Here is a 22,330-nt window from a genome sequence, read left to right as displayed (position 1 = left end):
TACGAATTGGGAGCAGGAGTCGGCCACTCAGCCCCTCGAGCCTGCTCCGCCATTCAATAAGTTCATGGCTGAACTGATTACTCCATGTTTTTACCTACCCCCGATAACCTTCCACCCCCTTGCATATCAAGATTCTATCTACCTCTGCCTCAAAAATATTCAAAGACTCTGCTTTTGAGGAAGAGTATTCCAAAGACTCACGATCCTCTGAGAGAAAAAAATTCTCCTCATCTTTGTCTTAATTGGGCGACCCCTTATTTTTAAACAGTGACCTCTAGTTCAAGAATCTCCCACCAGGGGAAACGACCTTTCCACATCCACCCTGTCAAGACCCCTCAGGATCAAGTCACCCCCTACTCTTCTAAATTCCAGCGGATACAAGCCTAGCCTGTCCAATTTTTCCTTGTAAGACAGCTCAGCCATTCCAGGTATTAGTCTAGTAAACCTTCTCTGTACTGCCTCCAATGCATTTACATCCTTCCTTAAATAAGGATACCAGTACTGTACACAGTACTCCAGATGTGGTCTCACCAAAACCCTGTATAGCTGAAGCATAACCTCCCTACTTTTGTATTCAATTCCCCTTGTGTTAAACGATAACATTCTATTAGCTTTCCTAATTGCATGCTATACCTGCATATTAACCTTTTGCGATTCATGCACTAGGACACCCAGATCCCTCTGCATCTCAGAGCTCTGCAATCTCTCACCATTTAGATAATATGCTTTTTTATTCTTCCTGCCAAAATGGACAACTTCACACTTTCCCACATTATACTCCACTTGTCAGGTCTTTGCCCACTAACTTAGCCTATCTATATCCCTTTGTAGCCTCCTTATGTCCTCTTCACAGTTTACTTTCCTACCTATCTTTGTGTCATCAGCCACACCTCCAACTAATGCTTCCGGTAAATAAAGCAGACTAAACTGATCATTCTGCTCCTGGCAGGCTGTGGGATCTTGCTGTGCATAAATTAGGTGCTGTGTTTGGTTACATTACAACACTAGCTCATCTTCAAAAAGTAATTGATTGAGTTTAAACTATTTTGGGAGGTCCTGAGTTCATGGAGAAAGTAATCTCCTGATGACGTGGCACTTGAAGGGATATTGGTCTCAAAGTCTCCAGATGCCTTCAGTACCCCTTTAGCTGCCAGCCTAGTCGGTCAGTGCCAGCAAGCTGTTCACTCACAAAAGTCATTACTATCACACTCAATCCTAGGATCGAATTTAACTGTTCCTGTCAGGAAGGGAAATGGCAGCTGTGCGTTGGCCTCCATTTTACACTCAGCCCCACCTATTTCTTTTACATCGAAACCACTTTAGAGCTGTTTTAAGTTTTATAATAATATGGAATTAGTACAGACTCTTGTAGCGCAGAAGGAGGCCATTCAGCCATTCGTGTCTGTGCTGACCCTTTGAAAAAGCTGTTCTGGTCAAACTTCCTCCAATATGGGATTTGATCTTCAGATTATGGGAAAACTAACTTTGCCTTTCTTGACTGTGAGTTGCACATTCATCGCTGAGTCAGAGAGTTGAGGGTTCAAGTCATGCACCAGAGACTTGGGATAGAAACCCAGGAATAAGAAGGGAAGTCAGGGAAATTGTAACGAGAGTTGTGCAATAGGGAGAAGGTGAGTAGATGTTGTTGAGCAACTTGGTGAGTGGGTGGGAGTGAAACTCACTCCCAGTGTTGACTTTAACCGGTCCCACCTGGCAGAAAAATGACAGCAGCAAGTCAGCGAAAAACCTTTACTTTTCCCATAAAACTCAAATTTAATTTTCAAAATATTAACGTGCTGCAGAACCTAAGTGCTGGGAGTGATTTATTACGAGTAATTATCTAGAAGGACAAGAGCCAGTCCTTTACAGACTTCTATCTCTCGTTGAGCTAATCTACCCTTCTTTTAAAAAAAAAATAATAATTTTGCCACGTGCTTACCTTGCATTTGATGATTTAAACAAGTGAAGCAGGTGACTTGATGGGGTGGAGTTGCTGTTCTCAGCCTGCATCGCGGGGGTGGTTAGTCTGTCTCCCTGTGCTGGGATGCTGAAATGGTTTGGTTGGTAATTAGGTGTTTATCTTATTGCTGCAGAGAAAGGATCAGAGAGATATCTGGCACAATTATCTTAGAAAATTGAATTTCTTCCTTCTGAATGTATGCAATGAGATTGAGGGTGAGGAGAGTGGGGGCTGGGAGGAAGAGAGAAAGCAGCAAAATGCATCCACTGATCAGAGGAAGGATCCCGCACGGAAGTTCTTGTGGTAAGACAGAGCAGCAGATTGGGCAGCTGTGTGTATCCTGAATGGAAGCCAGCAGAGGGAATTGATAGTGCTTCAGTGTCTGGGTTTTCCTATTGGCTGGTGATCAGGACCTGCCTGTTCATTGGCTGGTGATCAGGACCTGCCTGTTCATTGGCTGTCACTGGTTCTGAGATTACAGAGTCAGTAAATGACCGAAGGCTGGAGTCAAAACAAAGAACAAAGAACAAAGATAATTACAGCACAGGAACAGGCCCTTCGGCCCTCCAAGCCTGCGCCAATCCAGATCCTCTATCTAAACATGACGCCTATTTTCTAAGGGTCTGTATCTCTTTACTTCATGCCCATTCATGTATCTGTCGAGATACATCTTAAAAGACGCCATCGTGCCCGCATCTACCACCTCCGCTGGCAACGCGTTCCAGGCACCCACCACCCTCTGCGTAAAGAACGTTCCACGCATATCCCCCCTAAACGTTTCCCCTTTCACTTTGAACTCGTGTCATCTAGTAATTGAATCCCCCACTCTGGGAAAAAGCCTCTTGCTATCCACCCTGTCTATACCTCTCATGATTTTGTACACCTCAATCAGGTCCCCCCTCAACCTCCGTCTTTCTAATGAAAATAAACCTAATCTACTCAACCTCTCTTCATAGCTAGCGCCCTCCATACCAGGCAACATCCTGGTGAACCTCCTCTGCACCCTCTCCAAAGCATCCACATCCTTTTGGTAATGTGGCGACCACAACTGTACGCAGTATTCCAAATGTGGCCGAACCAAAGTCCTATACAACTGTAACATGACCTGCCAACTCTTGTACTGAATACCCCGTCCGATGAAGGAAAGCATGCAGTATGCCTTCTTGACCACTCTATTTACCTGCGTTGCCACCTTCGGGGAACAGTGGACCTGAACACCCAAATCTCTCTGGACATCAATTTTCCCCAGGACTTTTCCATTTACTGTATAGTTCACTCTTGAATTGGATCTTCCAAAATGCATCACCTCGCATTTGCCCTGATTGAACTCCATCTGCCATTTCTCTGCCCAACTCTCTAATCTATCTATATTCTGCTGTATTCTCTGACAGTCCCCTTCACTATCTGCTACTCCACCAATCTTAGTGTCGTCTGCAAACTTGCTAATCAGTCCACCTATACTTTCCTCCAAATCATTAATGTATATCACAAACAACAGTGGTCCCAGCACAGATCCCTGTGGAACACCACTGGTCACACGTCTCCATTTTGAGAAACTCCCTTCTACTGCTACTCTCTGTCTCCTGTTGCCCAGCCAGTTCTTAATCCATCTAGCTAGTACACCTTGGACCCCATGCGCCTTCACTTTCTCCATCAGCCTGCCATGGTGAACCTTATCAAACGCCTTACTGAAGTCCATGTATATGACATCGACAGCCCTTCCCTCGTCAATCAACTTTGTCACTTCCTCAAAGAATTCTATTAAGTTGGTAAGACATGACCTTCCCTGCACAAAACCATGTTGCCTATCACTGATAAGCCCATTTTCTTCCAAATGGGAATAGATCCTATCCCTCAGTATCTTCTCCAGCAGCTTCCCTACCACTGACGTCAGGCTCACCGGTCTATAATTACCTGGATTATCCCTGCTACCCTTCTTAAACAAGGGGACAACATTAGCAATTCTCCAGTCCTCCGGGACCTCACCCGTGTTTAAGGATGCTGCAAAGATATTTGTTAAGGCCCCAGCTATTTCCTCTCTCGCTTCCCTCAGTAACCTGGGATAGATCCCATCCGGACCTGGGGACTTGTCCACCTTAATGCCCTTTAGAATACCCAACACTTCCTCCCTCCTTATGCCGACTTGACCTAGAGTAATCAAACATCTGTTCCTAACCTCAACATCCGTCATGTCCCTCTCCTCGGTGAATACCGATGCAAAGTACTCGTTTAGATTCTCACCCATTTTCTCTGAGTCCAAGCATAACATTCCTCCTTTGTCCTTTAGTGGGCCAATCCTTTCTCTAGTTACGCTCTTTCTCCTTATATATGAATAAAAGGCTTTGGGATTTTCTTTAACCCTGTTTGCTAAAGATATTTCATGACCCCTTTTAGCCCTCTTAATTCCTCGTTTTAGATTGGTCCTACATTCCTGATATTCTTTCAAAGCTTCGTCTTTCATCAGCCGCCTAGACCTTATATATGCTTCCTTTTTCCTATTAGCGAGTCTCACAATTTCACCTGTCATCCATGGTTCCCTAATCTTGCCATTTCTATCCCTCATTTTCACAGGAACATGTCTCTCCTGCACGCTAATCAACCTCTCTTTAAATGCCTCCCACATATCACATGTGGATTTACCTTCAAACAGCTGCTCCCAATCTACATTCCCCAGCTCCTGCCGAATTTTGGTATAGTTGGCCTTCCCCCAATTTAGCACTCTTCCTTTAGGACCACTCTCGTCTTTGTCCATGAGTATTTTAAAGCTTACAGAATTGTGATCACTATTCCCAAAGTAGTCCCCTCCTGAAACTTCAACCAGCTGGCCGGGCTCATTCCCCAACACCAGGTCCAGTCTGGCCCCTTCCCGAGTTGGACTATTTACATACTGCTCTAGAAAACCCTCCTGGATGCTCCTTACAAATTCTGCTCCATCTAGACCTCTAACACTAAGTGAATCCCAGTCAATGTTGGGAAAATTAAAATCTCCTATCACCACCACCCTGTTGCTCCTACATCTTTCCATAATCTGTTTACATATTTGTACCTCTATCTCACGCTCGCTGTTGGGAGGCCTGTAGGACAGCCCCAACATTGTTACCGCACCCTTCCTGTTTCTGAGTTCTGTCCATATTGCCTCACTGCTCGAGTCCTCCATAGTGCCCTCCTTCAGTACAGCTGTGATATCCTCTTTGACCAGTAATGCAACTCCTCCACCCCTTTTACCTCCCTCTCTATCCCGCCTGAAGCATCGATATCCTGGGATATTTAGTTGCCAATCATGCCCTTCCCTCAACCAAGTCTCAGTAATAGCAATAACATCATACTCCCAGGTACTAATCCAAGCCCTAAGTTCATCTGCCTTACCTACTACACTTCTTGCATTAAAACAAATGCACCTCAGACCACCAGTCCCTTTATATTCATCATCTGCTCCCTGCCTGCTCTTCCCCTTAGTTACACTGACTTCATTATCTAGTTCCTTACAGGCTTTTGTTACTACCTCCTTACTGTCAACTGACCTCAATTGGTTCCCATCCCCCTGCCACATTAGTTTAAACCCTCCCCAACAGCGTGAGCAAAAGCACCCCCAAGGACATTGGTTCCAGTCCGGCCCAGGTGTAGACCGTCCAATTTGTAATAGTCCCACCTCCTCCAGAACCGGTCCCAATGTCCCAAAAATCTGAACCCCTCCCTCCTGCACCATCTCTCAAGCCACGCATTCATCCTGACTATTCTTTCATTTTTCCTCTGACTATCACGTGGCACTGGTAGCAATCCTGAGATTACTACCTCTGAGGTCCTACTTTTTAACTTGGCTCCTAACTCCCTAAACTCTGCTTGTAGGACCTCATTCCGTTTTTTACCTATATCATTGGTGCCTATGTGCACAATGACAACTGGCTGTTCACCCTCCCCCTTTAGAATGTTCTGCAGCCGATCTGAGACATCCCTGACCCGTGCACCTGGGAGGCAACATACCATTCGGGAGCCTCGTTTTCGACCACAGAACCGCCTATCTACTCCCCTTACAATTGAATCCCCGACGACTATAGCCCTTCCACTCTTTTTCCCGCCCTTCTGAACAGCGGAGCCAGCCACGGTGCCATGGACCTGGCTACTGCTGCCTTCCCCTGGTGAGCCATCTCCCTCAACAGTATCCAAAACGGTATACTTGTTTTGGAGGGAGATAACCGCAGGGGACTCCTGCGCTGCCTTCCTGCTCTTTCTCTGCCTTTTGGTCACCCATTCCCTTTCTCGCTCAGCAATCCTAATCTGCGGTGTGACCAATTCACTAAATGTGCTATCCACGACCTCCTCAGCATCGCGCATGCTCCAAAGTGAGTCCATCCGCAGCTCAAGAGCCGTAATGCGGTCTAACAAGAGCTGCAGTTGGACACACTTCCTGCACGTGAAGGAGTCAGGGACATCAGCCAGGTCCCTGAGCTCCCACATTGAGCAAGAGGAGCATGACACGGGTCTGAGATCTCCTGCCATTTTTAATCTTAAGCTTAACTTAGTTAAATGAAAAAGGAACGAAAAGTTTTTACCAATCACGATAAAACCAGAGAAATAGAAAAAGCCTTACCTTATAAACACCCCACCGAGTCCTATTTTTTTGGTTAGAGGAGGAGGGCGGGTGGGAGACACGACAAGTGTGGTGTCTCAGGTTCAGAAACCGCCCAAATATATAGTGTTTTACTTACCCAGCAGCCCCCTGGCCTCCGCCAAAAACAAAAGGAAATTAAGTTTACTTTCAAACTGACCTTCCCAGCTGCTCACTCGCTCACACTCTGCTCCCGAAAAAGCTGCTGCAATGAAAGGAAAGTTATTTGAAACCGCCCAAATATATAGTGTTTTACTTACCCAGCAGCCCCCGGCCTCCGCCGAAAACAAAAGGAAATTAAGTTTACTTTCAAACTGACCTTCCCAGCTGCTCACTCGCTCACACTCTGCTCCCGAAAAAGCTGCTGCAATGAAAGGAAAGTTATTTTAAACCGCCCACATATATAGTGTTTTACTTACCCAGCAGCCCCCTGGCCTCCGCCGAAAACAAAAGGAAATTAAGTTTACTTTCAAACTGACCTTCCCAGCTGCTCACTCGCTCACACTCTGCTCCCGAAAAAGCTGCTGCAATGAAAGGAAAGTTATTTTAAACCGCCCAAATATATAGTGTTTTACTTACCCAGCAGCCCCCGGCCTCCGCCGAAAACAAAAGGAAATTAAGTTTACTTTCAAACTGACCTTCCCAGCTGCTCACTCGCTCACACTCTGCTCCCGAAAAAGCTGCTGCAATGAAAGGAAAGTTATTTTAAACCGCCCAAATATATAGTGTTTTACTTACCCAGCAGCCCCCTGGCCTCCGCCGAAAACAAAAGGAAATTAAGTTTACTTTCAAACTGACCTTCCCAGCTGCTCACTCGCTCACACTCTGCTCCCAAAAAAGCTGCTGCAATGAAAGGAAAGTTATTTTAAACCGCCCAAATATATAGTGTTTTACTTACCCAGCAGCCCCCTGGCCTCCGCCAAAAACAAAAGGAAATTAAGTTTACTTTCAAACTGACCTTCCCAGCTGCTCACTCGCTCACACTCTGCTCCCGAAAAAGCTGCTGCAATGAAAGGAAAGTTATTTTAAACCACCCAAATATATAGTGTTTTACTTACCCAGCAGCCCCCTGGCCTCCGCCGAAAACAAAAGGAAATTAAGTTTACTTTCAAACTGACCTTCCCAGCTGCTCACTCGCTCACACTCTGCTCCCGATAAAGCTGCTGCAATGAAAGGAAAGTTATTTTAAACCGCCCAAATATATAGTGTTTTACTTACCCAGCAGCCCCCTGGCCTCCGCCGAAAACAAAAGGAAATTAAGTTTACTTTCAAACTGACCTTCCCAGCTGCTCACTCGCTCACACTCTGCTCCCGAAAAAGCTGCTGCAATGAAAGGAAAGTTATTTTAAACCGGCCAAATATATAGTGTTTTACTTACCCAGCAGCCCCCTGGCCTCCGCCGAAAACAAAAGGCAATTAAGTTTACTTTCAAACTGACCTTCCTAGCTGCTCACTCGCTCACACTCTGCTCCCGAAAAAGCTGCTGCAATGAAAGGAAAGTTATTTTAAACCACCCAAATATATAGTGTTTTACTTACCCAGCAGCCCCCTGGCCTCCGCCGAAAACAAAAGGAAATTAAGTTTACTTTCAAACTGACCTTCGCAGCTGCTCACTCGCTCACACCCTGCTCCCGAAAAAGCTGCTGCAATGAAAGGAAAGTTATTTGAAACCGCCCAAATATATAGTGTTTTACTTACCCAGCAGCCCCCTGGCCTCCGCCAAAAACAAAAGGAAATTAAGTTTACTTTCAAACTGACCTTCCCAGCTGCTCACTCGCTCACACTCTGCTCCTGAAAAAGCTGCTGCAATGAAAGGAAAGTTATTTTGAACCGCCCAAATATATAGTGTTTTACTTACCCAGCAGCCCCCTGGCCTCTGCCGAAAACAAAAGGAAATTAAGTTTACTTTCAAACTGACCTTCCCAGCTGCTCACTCGCTCACACTCTGCTCCCGAAAAAGCTGCTGCAATGAAAGGAAAGTTATTTTAAACCGCCCAAATATATAGTGTTTTACTTACCCAGCAGCCCCCTGGCCTCCGCCGAAAACAAAAGGAAATTAAGTTTACTTTCAAACTGACCTTCCCAGCTGCTTACTCGCTCACACTCTGCTCCCGAAAAAGCTGCTGCAATGAAAAAGGAGTCCTCTCAGGATGGGTCTTGCGGTCCTGCAAAGAATTGCTAGATGAGAAAAGACCCATCTAGTTCACCTTCTACCATCCTGGTAGTCACATGATGCAATGATAATGGAGTTGTTGACAATCGCAACAATCAATCTCTATCAATTACTCTACAACAGACCCAGAGGGGAGGTGAGGAAGTCCCCCAGTGATGGAGAGACCTTGAAACCATTGGTCCAAAGTCACCTGCTCCTTCCAGGTTAAGACCATGGCCACTGTTATTATTTTGGGTGTTCCAAAGCACCTTAGAGCCAATGAAGTACTCTTGAAGTGCAGTCCCTGTTGGATTGCAGGAAACATGGCAGCCAATTTGCACACAACAAGATTCCACAAACAGCGATGTGATGGTGACCATATAAGGTGTTTCATGTGTTGGTTGAGGGGTAAATATTGGTCCAGGACATCAAGGAAAATGTCCCTCCTCCTCTTCAAAAAAGTGCTTTGGGATTTTTTATGCCCCTCCTAAGAGAGAGGTTAACGCCTCAGCTTAACCTCTCACCCAGAAGATGGCACCACTGACAATACAGCACTCCTTCAGAATGTCAGCCCTGGTTATGTGTTCAGTGTCTATGGTGTGGGATTTGAACCCACAAGCTTCTGAGGAAGAGTGTGTAGGAATGGTGATTGGGAGCTCAGGAGCAATACTGACTGTGATTGTCTTAATGATGAGGGAGACACAATGGAGCATCAGTGAGAGGTTGGAGACATGAGATACAAGAGGGAGTACTATGTTGACAAGCCTCTTCATGTTAACCAGTCTTCGTTGGAACCTTTTGGGACTTACTGAAGATCTGCTAATAAAGCTTTAACTGTATTGTGATTTGTGTTGTTTTGCGAAGGAAGTCATTCTGCCAAAGTAGTTTTTTTAAAAAGCCTACCGAGTAGGATAAGCAAGACAAGTCAGATGACGAACTGTTCTCCGTTTAATTGATCTATAATTCTCCATCGTACCACTTCATTTTTAAGCACGTCAGCTTTTCTGCCTCTCCTCCTGTCAGATACCATCTTGTGTGGCTCATAGATTCAGGCATCTCCCAAGCTGAGCCCGGCCCCTCCAGCAGTCGATTGTGTATGTGGGGAAGGGGCCTGTGCGATTGCCCTTCTCTTTACAGTAAAGGTCATGTGTTTTGAGCAGTGGCATCTTGGAGCCTGTGATGAAGGCGAGCTCCAGTGTTAATCCGAGATCCCACCATCTTTCCCATTTCCCATTGCCATGACTGGGTGGAATCTTCCCGGTACCCCAGCAACGGGTTTTGGAGACAGGACCAAGAGCAAAATTAGGAAATCTCAGCAGCTCGTCCCTTCCCGCCCCTAAATGACCTTGCTAGAGGCAGGGTATGACTGGCAGCGATTGGTAGCCAACTAGTGGCAATTAAGTGCTCATTTGGGGGCAAATTGGTGACACTGCTGGGATCTTCCCAGTGGCAGACGGATCCCCCCACTGAGGCCGAAGTCTGGCCGTTGCCTGGATGTGGCTTTCCAGTGACAGGCCAGGGGGCCAGTGAGGCCTCATTTAAATCCCCGGAGCAGTAGGTACCAGGAGGCCACATTCCCGTCCGCAGGCCGTCCTGTAGAAGGGTTCTGCTCCACACTGATGATTGACAGCTGTGGCCACACTAACTTTTAATAATTTAAGAAATCTTCAGAGGATGCCTCCATTTACATCGGCAGCGCCAACCTCTCTTTGTGGGGCTGCGGGCTAACATCGCATCAATTGGCTCTCCCACCTGTGGAGCCAGCCCTCATTGGACAGGGCTCCCAGAGGTGACATGCTAATTGGCCACCTCCAGGAAGATGGTGCAGGCACGCAGGACCCGCACTCCATCGCGGCTGACACCCTCATTGGTCCCGACGCCCGGAGACAATGCCACCCTCTACTTTCACACTCTCTTTCCTTTTCGCACTCTTCCTCATTTTCTTTCAGCCTCTCTTTCTTTGTCTCTATCTGTCCGTCACTGTTTTACTCTCTCCTCCTTTCTCATTCCTTCATTCCCATTGTATTTCTTTTTCTCTCTTCACCTTTCTGTCTCTCCATTCCTCCCTCTATTACTCTCACTGTCTGTCTGTCTCTCTCTTTCACTAAAGGCAGGGGCACTTTTCTCTGGAAGAGGGAAGACTGAGGGATGTCCTGATAGAGGCCTTGAAAATGATGATGGGGTTTGATAGGGTAGTCCTAGAAAAGATGTTTCCACTTATGGAGGAGTCCAAAACTACAGACCATCAATATAAAATAATCACTAATAAATCCAATAGGGAGTTATGCAGAAAGTGGTGAGAATGTGGAACTTGCTACCACAGGGAGTAGTTGAGGTGAATAGTATCGATACATTTAAGAGAAAGCTAGATAAACATGAGGGAGGAAGGAGTAGAAGGACATGCTGATAGGGTGAGATGAAGAGGGATGGGAGGAGGTTCGTGTGGAGCATAAACACCAGCAAAGAGCAGTTGGGCCGAATGGCCTGTTTCTGTGCTGCAAATTTTATGTAATTATAATTCTTTTCTTTCTGTGGTGCAACTTTATTAGAATTAGAATTAGAACATTACAGCGCAGTACAGGCCCTTCGGCCCTCGATGTTGCGCCGACCATCTGACCTACACTATTCCATTTTCATCCATATGTCTATCCAATGACCACTTAAATGCCCTTAAAGTTGGCGAGTCTACTACTGTTGCAGGCAGGGCGTTCCACGCCCCTACTACTCTCTGCGTAAAGAAACTACCTCTGACATCTGTCCTATATCTATCACCCCTCAACTTAAAGCTATGTCCCCTCATGTTATCTCTTTGTTTTGCTGTGTCTTGTTCTATTTCTTAGCTTTTTTCTTTTGCTTCAGTCTCTGTGCCCCGGTTGAACCTTTCCCTTACTTTCGAGTGTACATTGGCCATAGTTCAGTTAGTAGCACTCCTGCCTCTCAATCAAAATGTTGTGGGTTCAAGTCCCACTCCGGGCCTCCAACACGACAATCTCGGCTGACAATCCAGTGTAATACTGAGGGAGCGTTATTTTGTTGGAGGTTTTGTCTTCTGGTTGAGACATTAAACTGAGACTCGCACCTGCTGTCTCAGGTGAACATTAAGGATCCTGAGTCACTATTTTGAAGAGGAGCAGGGGAGTTCTTCCTGAATGTATTGGCCAATATTTATCCTAAATCAACATCACAAAAATGAATGATCTGGTCATTCTCAGATTGCTGTTTGTGGAATCTTGCTCTGCGCAAATTGGCTGCTGTGTTTCCTACTTTACAACAGTGACTGCATTTCAAAAGTACTTCATTGGCTGTAAAGCTCTTTAGAACGTTCTGTGATTGTGAAAGGTGCTATATAAATGCAAGTCTTTTTTCTTTTATGATTGAGTCTCTCTCTAGCTGGAGGGTTGCCGCTGGTCCCAGTCCATGTTAGATAAAACATCATGTTCCCCGTGATGTCTCTTTAGGAGTTCAAGTGCTGATGTTGCTATCAGATCCCATTGGTATAAACAGAAATGCAGTGCATTGATTAAATGTTTTGCATTTGTTATAGTGAATGCGCTCTAGCTATCTCTCTCCCCACCACACACTCCTGCATCCCCCTCCTGAGTATCAGCCGTTTAATCTATCATTGATTCCAATAATGATTCAGATTGTGAAGGTGAGGGTAGAGACAAAAACCAGGGTCCACTATTACAAATGGGGGCTGAGATTGGTTCTCTCTAAGCTGCTTTTCTATGAAATAATTGAACTCTGGATAATTACAGGGGGATGGGCAGGCTCGGGGGCAAAGCAAAATTGTGACATTCCCCGATATGCATGAGGTGGTTCTGATCTAACCAATTTAAAGATTGAAGGATAGCAAGGTTTGAGTTAGAAGGAATGCCATTAGTTCAAAGGAAGACAGCAAGAGATAGACGCTTAGCCTAGGAGGTTCACTCGGCTGATTCCTGGGATGAAGGGGTTGTCTTATGAGGAAAGGTTGGGCCTGGAGTTTAGAGGAATGAGAGGTGATCTTATTGAAGCATATAAGATTCTGAGGGGGGATTGACAGGGTGGATGCTGAGAGGATGTTGCCCCTTGTGGTGGAATCTAGATCTAGGGGGCACAGTTTCAGAATAAGTCGGAGATGAGGAGAAATTTCTTCTTTCAGAGGGTCGTTAGTCTGTGGAATTCTCTTCCCCAGAGAGCAGTGGAGGCTGGGTCATTGAATATATTCAAGGCTGAGTTAGACAGATTTTTGATAGACAATGGAGTCGAGGGTTATGGGGGGGTGGGGGGAGGCGGCGGGGCCAGCAGGAAAGTGGAGTTAAGACAACAATCAGATCAGCCGTGATCTTATTGAATGGTGGAGCAGGCTCGAGGGGCTGAATGGCCTCCTCCTGCTATTTCTTATGTTCTTCTCTTCCGTTTTTAAACTTCGAAGCCAAGTATGATGCAGCACAGAAGGAGGCTATTCGGCCCTTTGTGCCTATGCTAGCTCTTTGAAACAGCTACCCAGTTAGTTCCACTCCCTTGCTCCTTCCCCACAGCCCCTGAAAACAATTTTCATTCAAATATTTATCCAATTTTACTATTGAATCTGCTTCCACTGCCCTTTCAGGCAGCACATTCCAGATCACAACAACTCACTGCGTAAACGATAAGTTTCCTCGTGTTGCCTTTGGTTCTTTTCATCAACTTAAATCTGTGTCTTCTAGTTACTGATCCTTCTGCCACCAGAAACAGTTTCCCATCATTTACTCTTTCAAAAACTATTCATAATCTTGAACCACTTCTATGAAATCTCCTCTTTGCCTCCTCTGCTGTAAGGAGAATAATCCCAGTTTCTCCATTCGCTCCATGTAACTGAAGTCCCTCATCCCTGGTACCTACTGGGAGGAAAGTCAGGGTTTCTATTTCTGGGACGATAAAGGAAAGCTAGTCGCAAAGACACACTTGAGGGGAAGCTGGAAAAGTTCATGAGGGAGAACAGAATAGAAGGATATGCGAACAGGGAGTAGGGTGGGAGGAGGATCATGTGGAGCACAAACACCAGCATGAACCAGTTGGGCTGAGAGGCCTGTTCCTTTGCTGTAAATTCTATGTAATTCGATGTCAAGTTTGCCGTCCTATCCAGGCATGATTAAATTAAGGTCTTTGTCCCTGTTTTCCCTCTTCCACAGGGCTGAGTGTGATATGAGAGCGTGACACACCATGAGGGAGCGATGGACAGGAGCTGCTTCCCTGGCCGTTGTTTTCATCCTGGAGCTAGTGACCTCTCAGCATCTGTCCATGTGGCAGATTGATCCAGGTGAGTTAATCTGTGTGCATCCCCATTCCTCTCCTCCTTCCCCCCCGCCCCCCCATCCCACTTCTCTCATTCCATCTCTGGATTGTCTGCCTGCCTGTGTCTGTTTGCACGTCACGAATCTGTGCATGTTCTATCAACTGCATTGAATTATTTTCCTGCTGTTTGCTCTGTTTGCTATGCCAGCTCTGTGAAAACAGCACTAGCTCTCACTTTCAAACAGGGGTCAACTGTTTTTCTTATTCCTCTTTGCCTTATTTCTTCAATCCTCTACTGTGGCTGTGACCCTTGCCGGGGTACAGTTCCACAGGCACTGACCCTTGCCGGGGTACAGTTCCACAGGCACTGACCCTTGCCGGGGTACAGTTCCACAGGCACTGATTCTGTCGACTCTGCAACAGTTCCTACAGATTGGATGGTAGCTAATGTAACCCCACTATTTAAAAAGGGAGGTAGAGAGAAAGCAGGGAATTATAGACCAGTCAGCCTGATGTCGGTAGTGGGGAAAATTCTCGAGTCCATTATCAAAGATTTTATAGCAGAGCACTTGGAGAACAGTGGTAGAATCGGACAGAGTCAGCATGGATTTACGGAAGGGAAATCATGCTTGACAAATCTACTAGAATTCTTCGAGGATGTAACTAGTAGAGTAGATGAGGGGGAGCCAGTGGATGTGGTTTATTTGGACTTTCAGAAGGCTTTCGACAAAGTCCCACATAAGAGGTTAGTGTGTAAAATTAAAGCACATGGGATTGGGGGTAGTGTATTGCGATGGATAAAAAATTGGTTAGCAGACAGGAAACAAAGAGTAGGAATAAATGGATCTTTTTCCGAATGGCAGGCAGTGACTAGTGGGAGACCGCAGGGATCAGTGCTAGGACCCCAGCTATTCACAATATATAATTAATGATTTAGATGAGGGAACTAAATATGTAATATCTTCAAATTTGCAGATGACACAAAACTGGGTGGGAGGGTGAGTTGGGAGGAGGATGCAGAGAGGCTTCAGGGTGATTTGGACAAGTTGAATGAGTGGGCTAATGCATGGCAGATGCAGTATAATGTGGATAAATGTGACGTTATCCACTTTGGTAGCAAAAACAGGAAGGCAGATTATTATCTGAACGGCTATAAACTGAGAGGGTAATATGGAACGAGACCTGGGTGTTCTCGTACACCAGTCGCTGAAGGTAAGCATGCAGGTACAACAGGTGGTAAAAAAGGCAAATGGTATGTTGGCCTTCATACCGAGTGGTTTCGAGTACAGGAGCAGGGATGTCTTGCTGCAATTCTGCAGGGCCTTGGTGAGGCCACACCTGGAATATTGTGTGCAGTTTTGGTCTCCTTATCTGAGGAAGGATATTCTTGCTATAGAGGGAGTGCAGCGAAGGTTTACCAGACTGATTCCTGGGATGGCGGGACTGACGTATGAGGAGAGATTGAGTCAGTTAGGATTATATTCGCTGGAGTTCAGAAGAGTGAGGTGGGTGTAGTCCCAGCATTGACACAGTAGTCACAGCCACAGTAGAGGATTGAAGAAATAAGGCGAAGAGGAATAAGAATAAAATTCTAACAGGACTTGACAGGGTAGATGCAGGAAGGATGTTCCCGATGGTGGGGGAGTCCAGAACCAGGGGTCATAGTCTAAGGATACGGGGTAAACCTTTCAGGACTGAGATGAGGAGAAATTTCTTCACCCAGAGAGTGGTGAACCTGTGGAATTCACTACCACAGAAAGCAGTTGAGGCCAAAACATTGTATGTTTTCAAAAAGGAGTTAGATATAGCTCTTGGGTCTGAAAGGTTCAAAGGGTATGGGGCGAAAGCTGGAACAGGTTACTGAATTGGATGATCAGCCATGATCATAATGAATGGCGGAGCAGACTCGAAGGGCCAAATGGCCTACTCCTGCTCCTATTTTCTATGTTTCTATGACCCTTGTCGGGGATCAGTTCCCCAGGCACTGACCCTTGTTAAAATGGCATACAGAATCCTGGGCTTTAAAAAGAGGCATAGAGTACGGAAGCAAAAAAGTTATGATTAACCTTTATAAAACACTGGTTTGACCTCAACTGGAGTATTGCCCGCAGTTTTATGTAGGGGGGAGGCCCCGCCCCCCCACCAAAAAGTCAGTGGAGAGCAAGGCTGGGCAGAGGTGGGCTGGGATTTTTCGCTCCCCAGGTCCCTAGTTGGTCTTGGGTGGGACGTCCACCTCCTTGAGGCAGGAAGTCCTGCCAAATGGAACTGTCGGCCAATCAGCGGGCTGGCAACTCTTAGTCCCAGCAGCACCACCGGGAGCAGAGGTCAATGCTGGGACTACACCCAGCTATCAGAGGCAACAGGAAGGATGGCCCCAGAACTCAGGTAATTTTTTGGGGCCTCTTCAGGGACAATCGGCTGGGCCCCAATGAAGCTAGGGAGGGAGTGTTGTGCGTTGGGAGGGAGTGTTGTGCGTTGGGAGGGAGTGTTGTGCGTTGGGGCTTCGGGGGCGGCCCTCTGTGGGGCACAGGGTGCCCGATCAGGAGGGCCCCCCCCCACCGCCCCACCAACGGTCTGCAATAAAGCCGCCTGCTTTTACCAGATGGGGTTCTTGAGGCTTTTGCTGTGTGGCCGCCGAGGGTGGGAGGAGGCCTTTAAGTAGCAGTTAATTGGCCACTAAAGGGCCTTGATTGGTCTGGGACGGGAGAGCCGTTTCTCGCCATTGCTGCCCCATATAAAATTACAGCAGGGGTGGGAGGGGTTCAGGAACACGTCACCCCCCGCACCTCTCACTCAGTTTTACAGCCCCTGCCACCAGCCCACTCGTTGTGGGGCAGTAAAATTCCGGCCATTGTGTCCAATTCTGGTCACCGCACTTTAGGGATGATGTGAAGGCTTTCGAGGGAATGCAGAAAAGATTTACGAGACTGGTTGCAGGGATGAGGGACTGCAGGTACGGAGATAGATTGGGGAAGCTTTAGTTTTTCTCCTTAGAGAAGAGAATGTTAGGAGATTTGATCGAGTTGTTCAAAATCATGAGGGGTCTGGACAGAGTAGATTGGGAGAAACTGTACCCATTGGCAGAAGGGTCAAAAACCAGAGGACACTGATTTAAGGTGACTGGCAAAACAACCAATGGCGACATGAGGAAAAGCCTTTTCACACAGCGAGTGGTTAGGATCTGGAATGCACTGTCTGAGAGTGTGGTGGAGGCAGGTTCAGTGAGTGTTTAGGATCTGGAATGCACTGTCTGAGAGTGTGGTGGAGGCAGGTTCAGTGAGTGTTTAGGATCTGGAATGCACTGCCTGAGAGTGTGGTGGAGGCAGGTTCAGTGAGTGTTTAGGATCCGGAATGCACTGCCTGAGAGTGTGGTGGAGGCAGGTTCAGTGAGTGTTTAGGATCTGGAATGCACTGTCTGAGAGTGTGGTGGAGGCAGGTTCAGTGAGTGTTTAGGATCTGGAATGCACTGCCTGAGAGTGTGGAGGAGGCAGGTTCAGTGAGTGTTTAGGATCTGGAATGCACTGTCTGAGAGTGTGGAGGAGGCAGGTTCAGTGAGTGTTTAGGATCTGGAATGCACTGCCTGAGAGTGTGGTGGAGGCAGGTTCAGTGAGTGTTTAGGATCTGGAATGCACTGTCTGAGAGTGTGGAGGAGGCAGGTTCAGTGAGTGTTGAGGATCTGGAATGCACTGTCTGAGAGTGTGGAGGAGGCAGGTTCAGTGAGTGTTTAGGATCTGGAATGCACTGCCTGAGAGTGTGGTGGAGGCAGGTTCAGTGAGTGTTTAGGATCTGGAATGCACTGTCTGAGAGTGTGGTGGAGGCAGGTTCAGTGAGTGTTTAGGATCTGGGATGCACTGTCTGAGAGTGTGGTGGAGGCAGGTTCAGTGAGTGTTTAGGATCTGGAATGCACTGTCTGAGAGTGTGGTGGAGGCAGGTTCAGTGATTGTTTAGGATCTGGAATGCATTGTCTGAGAGTGTGGTGGAGGCAGGTTCAGTGAGTGTTTAGGATCTGGGATGCACTGTCTGAGAGTGTGGAGGAGGCAGGTTCAGTGAGTGTTTAGGATCTGGGATGCACTGTCTGAGAGTGTGGTGGAGGCAGGTACAGTGAGTGTTTAGGATCTGGAATGCACTGTCTGAGAGTGTGGTGGAGGCAGGTTCAGTGAGTGTTTAGGATCTGGAATCCACTGCCTGAGAGTGTGGTGGAGGCAGGTTCAGTGAGTGTTTAGGATCTGGAATGCACTGCCTGAGAGTGTGATGGAGGCAGGTTCAGTGAGTGTTTAGGATCTGGAATGCACTGTCTGAGAGTGTGGTGGAGGCAGGTTCAGTGAGTGTTTAGGATCTGGGATGCACTGTCTGAGAGTGTGGTGGAGGCAGGTTCAGTGAGTGTTTAGGATCTGGAATGCACTGTCTGAGAGTGTGGTGGAGGCAGGTTCAGTGAGTGTTTAGGATCTGGAATGCTTTGTCTGAGAGTGTGGTGGAGGCAGGTTCAGTGAGTGTTTAGGATCTGGGATGCAATGTCTGAGAGTGTGGAGGAGGCAGGTTCAGTGAGTGTTTTGGATCTGGGATGCACTGTCTGAGAGTGTGGTGGAGGCAGGTTCAGTGAGTGTTTAGGATCTGGAATGCACTGTCTGAGAGTGTGGTGGAGGCAGGTTCAGTGAGTGTTTAGGATCTGGAATCCACTGCCTGAGAGTGTGGTGGAGGCAGGTTCAGTGAGTGTTTAGGATCTGGAATGCACTGCCTGAGAGTGTGGTGGAGGCAGGTTCAGTGAGTGTTTAGGATCTGGGATGCACTGTCTGAGAGTGTGGTGGAGACAGGTTCAGTGGGTGTTTAGGATCCGGAATGCACTGCCTGAGAGTGTGGTGGAGGCAGGTTCAGTCAGTGTTTAGGATCTGGAATGCACTGTCTGAGAGTGTGGTGGAGGCAGGTTCAGTGAGTGTTTAGGATCTGGAATGCACTGCCTGAGAGTGTGGTGGAGACAGGTTCAGTGAGTGTTTAGGATCTGGAATGCACTGCCTGAGAGTGTGGTGGAGGCAGGTTCAGTGAGTGTTTCGGATCTGGAATACACTGTCTGAGAGTGTGGTGGAGGCAGGTTCAGTGAGTGTTTAGGATCTGGAATGCACTGCCTGAGAGTGTGGTGGAGGCAGGTTCAATTGAAGTCTTCAAAAGGGAATTGGACAATTATCTGAAGATAAAAAGTTGCAGGGCTATGGAGAAAGGGCAGGGGAGGGGGACTAGCTTTTTTTTATTCATTCAGGGATTGGGTGTCACTGGCCAGGCCAGCATTTATTGCCCATCCCTAATTGCCCTTGAGAAGGTGGTGGTAGGTACATCCACAGTGCTGTTAGGAAGGGAGTTCCAGGATTTTGACCCTTGGAGAGTCAGCACAGACATGATGGGCCAAATGGCCTCCATTCTATGATTCTATAACCTTCTCCACTCTAAAGAGAACAATCCCAGCTAGAGTCATAGAGAGATACAGCACCGAAACAGGTCCTTCGGCCCAACGAATCCAGGCCGACCATCAACCACCCATTTATACTAATCCTACATTAATCCCATTTTTCCCCCTCACATCCCACCTTCCCTCAATTCTCCTACCACCTACCTAGGGGCAATTTTTACAATGGCCAATTTACCTATCAACCCGCAAGTCTTTGGCATGTGCGAGGAAACCGGAGCACCCGGAGTAAACCCACGCGGTCACAGGGAGAACTTGCAAACTGGAACCAAACCCCAGTCGCTGGAGCTGTGAGGTTGCGGTGCTAACCACTGTGCCACCTTCTCTGGTTTAAATTCTGAGTGACATTTGCCGGTTCCGTCCTGGGTGGGTGGGTTTTATTTTGTGCCTTTACTTTAGTAATTATTCCTCACTTCTGGGCAGGGGGTGGGGGGTGAGTGCAGGCCTGATATCACCGAGCACTCAAGTCTGACATTCTGGAGTTTCGCCAAGTGTCAGTTAAACTGTGAATAGCTTTGTGTCAGCAGGTCCTAGTCTAATTCATTCAACATTCCCTCAGAGTGTCGCTCTCTCTGAACCAACTGATTTATTTTCTTTCAAGCTTATTTCAATCCGGAATGGGATTGTAATGTAGAATATTTATTTCCCTTCTCCTCCTCTGTACAGAACCCTTTCAGCGAGACCCTTTTCTGTCTGTCTGTCTGTCTCTCTATTCTTTTGCAGTCACTTCATTTTGGTGAGTTAATTGATACTCCCCCACCCCTCATAGGGTGTCAAACCCAGCTACCGAACAAATTATTTAGTGTTTAGAAAATCTTGATTCTAAGACAGAGTATCAGATGGGTCAGACTTGCAGAAAACCCAACTTAAAGATGTTGCACGTAGACTAAAAGAGGCACAAGTATTGCAATGGCCAAGAATATTGGGAGTTTATGGGAAATAATAAATCGATTGTCATTGATTCTGCACATGGTGGAAAAATCCACACTAAAAGCCAGGCACATACACAAAACTGGCTGAATCCACATATCTGGTAAGAGATTTTCTTGACTTGTGATTTTCAGACAATGTGACAGAGGTAATGTAACTCTAAATAAAAGAATCTAATGGAAGGATTCAGAGTAGTTTATATATAGAATAACAGATACCTGGGAGTGAGTTACAGGCTGGAATCTATTCGAGGGGTTCAGTGGTGCAGATTGCAAGCTGTGTTTAGAGATTTGAGTTTGGTGAGTGGGGATTTTAAGTGTTATCTTTATAAAAGTCTGGTCTGCAGTTAGCATTTAACTGGGATTTACCCTCTAGATAAAGTAGGGTTAAGAAAGTAAAGTTTCTTACAGTTTTAGGCAGGGATTAACAGTCTCTACTGCAGAGTGGCTGACTAGTTAAGTGGCTGACCAGTCAAATCTGGTTGCTGCAGTTTCAGCTTCAAAAGGTGTAAATACACAGTCTGGTGCAGCCTGCAAACGATGTGCAGATTGCAAGCTGAGTGTGGAGATTAGAGTTTGGTGAGTGGTGGGTTCAGTGAAGGGGGAGGAGGTGCTCCATTTTTCTACTTTATTTTTTTACTTTTATAACCCTCCAGTAATTGGTTCCTGCTTCGGTGCTGTGGAAGGAGCAGTTTAGTGAGTACCTGGTAAGCCATTCTACTTATAGTAGATAGTCTGTAAAGTTAAGGTATGGCAGGGCAGCTCTGCCGAGTGGAATGTACAGCCTGTGGCATGTGGGAAGTCATTGACACACCATGTGTCCTAGACAAACACATCTGCAGGAATTGTCACCGGCTGCAGAAGCTTGAGCTTCGGGTTTCGGAACTCGAGCAGTGGCTGGAGTCACTGTTGTGCATCCGCGAGGCAGAGGACTACGTGGGTAGGATGTTTAGGGAGATGGTCACACCGCAGGTTAGGAGCATGCAGGCAGACAGGGAATGGGTGACCACCAGGCAGTCTAAGAGAAGCAGGCAGGTAGTGCAGGAGTCCCTCGATATGATCTCACTCACTAATCGGTTTTCCATTTTGGATTCTGGTGAGGGTGATGGTTCCTCAGAGGAGTGCAGTCAGAGCCAAGTTTGTGGCACCACAGGTGGCTCAGCTGCACAGGAGGAGAGGAAGAGGAGTGGAAGAGCAGTAGTGATAGGGGATTTGTTAGTTAGGGGAACAGACAGGCGTTTCTGCAGCAGTAAATGTAGGATTGACTGCAGGATGGTGTGTTGCCTCCTGGGTGCCAGGGTCAAGGATGTCACAGAGCGGCTGCAGGACATTCTTCTGCGGGAGGGTGAACAGCCAGAGGTTGTGGTCCACATTGGTATCAGTGACATAGGTAAGAAGGGGGATGAGGTTCCAAAAGCAGATTTTAGGGAGGTAGGAAGGAGATTAAAAAGCAGGACCTCAAAAGCAGTAATCTCAGGATTACTCCCAGTCCCACGTGCAAGTGAGCACAGGAATAAGAGAATTGAGCAATTGAACACGTGGCTGGAGAACTGGTGTAGGAGGGAGGACATCAGATATCTGAGACATTGGGACCGGTTCTGGGACAGGTGGGACCTGTACAAGATGGACTGGTTGCATCTTAGCAAGACTGGGACAAATATCCTCACAGGGAGATTTGCCAGTGCTGTTGGGGAGGGTTTAAACTAAATTGTCAGGGGGATGGAAAGCTGAGAGGGAGCTCAGATTGGAGGAAAGCAAAACTGTTAACTTGTCAGGGGTGTGGGAACCAAGTATCAGAGAGGAATACCAAGGTGCATAGAACACTGGGGGAGATGGATAGCACGAGAGTAGGGAATAGTATATTATTAGGTGGGGTCAGAGTAAGGGAGAAAGTAATAAAGTCTGAATCAGGGTTAATGTGCATGTATGTGAATGCACAGAGTGTGGCTAATAAGACTGGTGAGGTACA

At 46.9% G+C, this 22,330-nt stretch overlaps 1 protein-coding gene across 1 annotated transcript in view; it reads left to right on the top strand.

Annotated features, from left to right (window-relative positions):
• Nucleotides 1–22,330, top strand: part of robo1 (roundabout, axon guidance receptor, homolog 1 (Drosophila)) — a 1,072,119-nt gene that overhangs the window by 157,280 nt on the left and 892,509 nt on the right. The window contains exon 2 of the mRNA XM_068041298.1: nucleotides 13,875–14,002. Within this exon, the coding sequence (XP_067897399.1) occupies nucleotides 13,906–14,002 (97 nt within the window). The 5' untranslated portion in view covers nucleotides 13,875–13,905. The remainder of the gene's footprint in view (nucleotides 1–13,874; nucleotides 14,003–22,330) is intronic.

The sequence above is a fragment of the Heterodontus francisci genome, chromosome 10, assembly GCF_036365525.1.
Source record: "Heterodontus francisci isolate sHetFra1 chromosome 10, sHetFra1.hap1, whole genome shotgun sequence".
In the NCBI taxonomy this organism is placed as follows: Eukaryota; Metazoa; Chordata; class Chondrichthyes; order Heterodontiformes; family Heterodontidae; genus Heterodontus; species Heterodontus francisci.
This window is presented reverse-complemented; position numbering and strand designations above follow the sequence as displayed.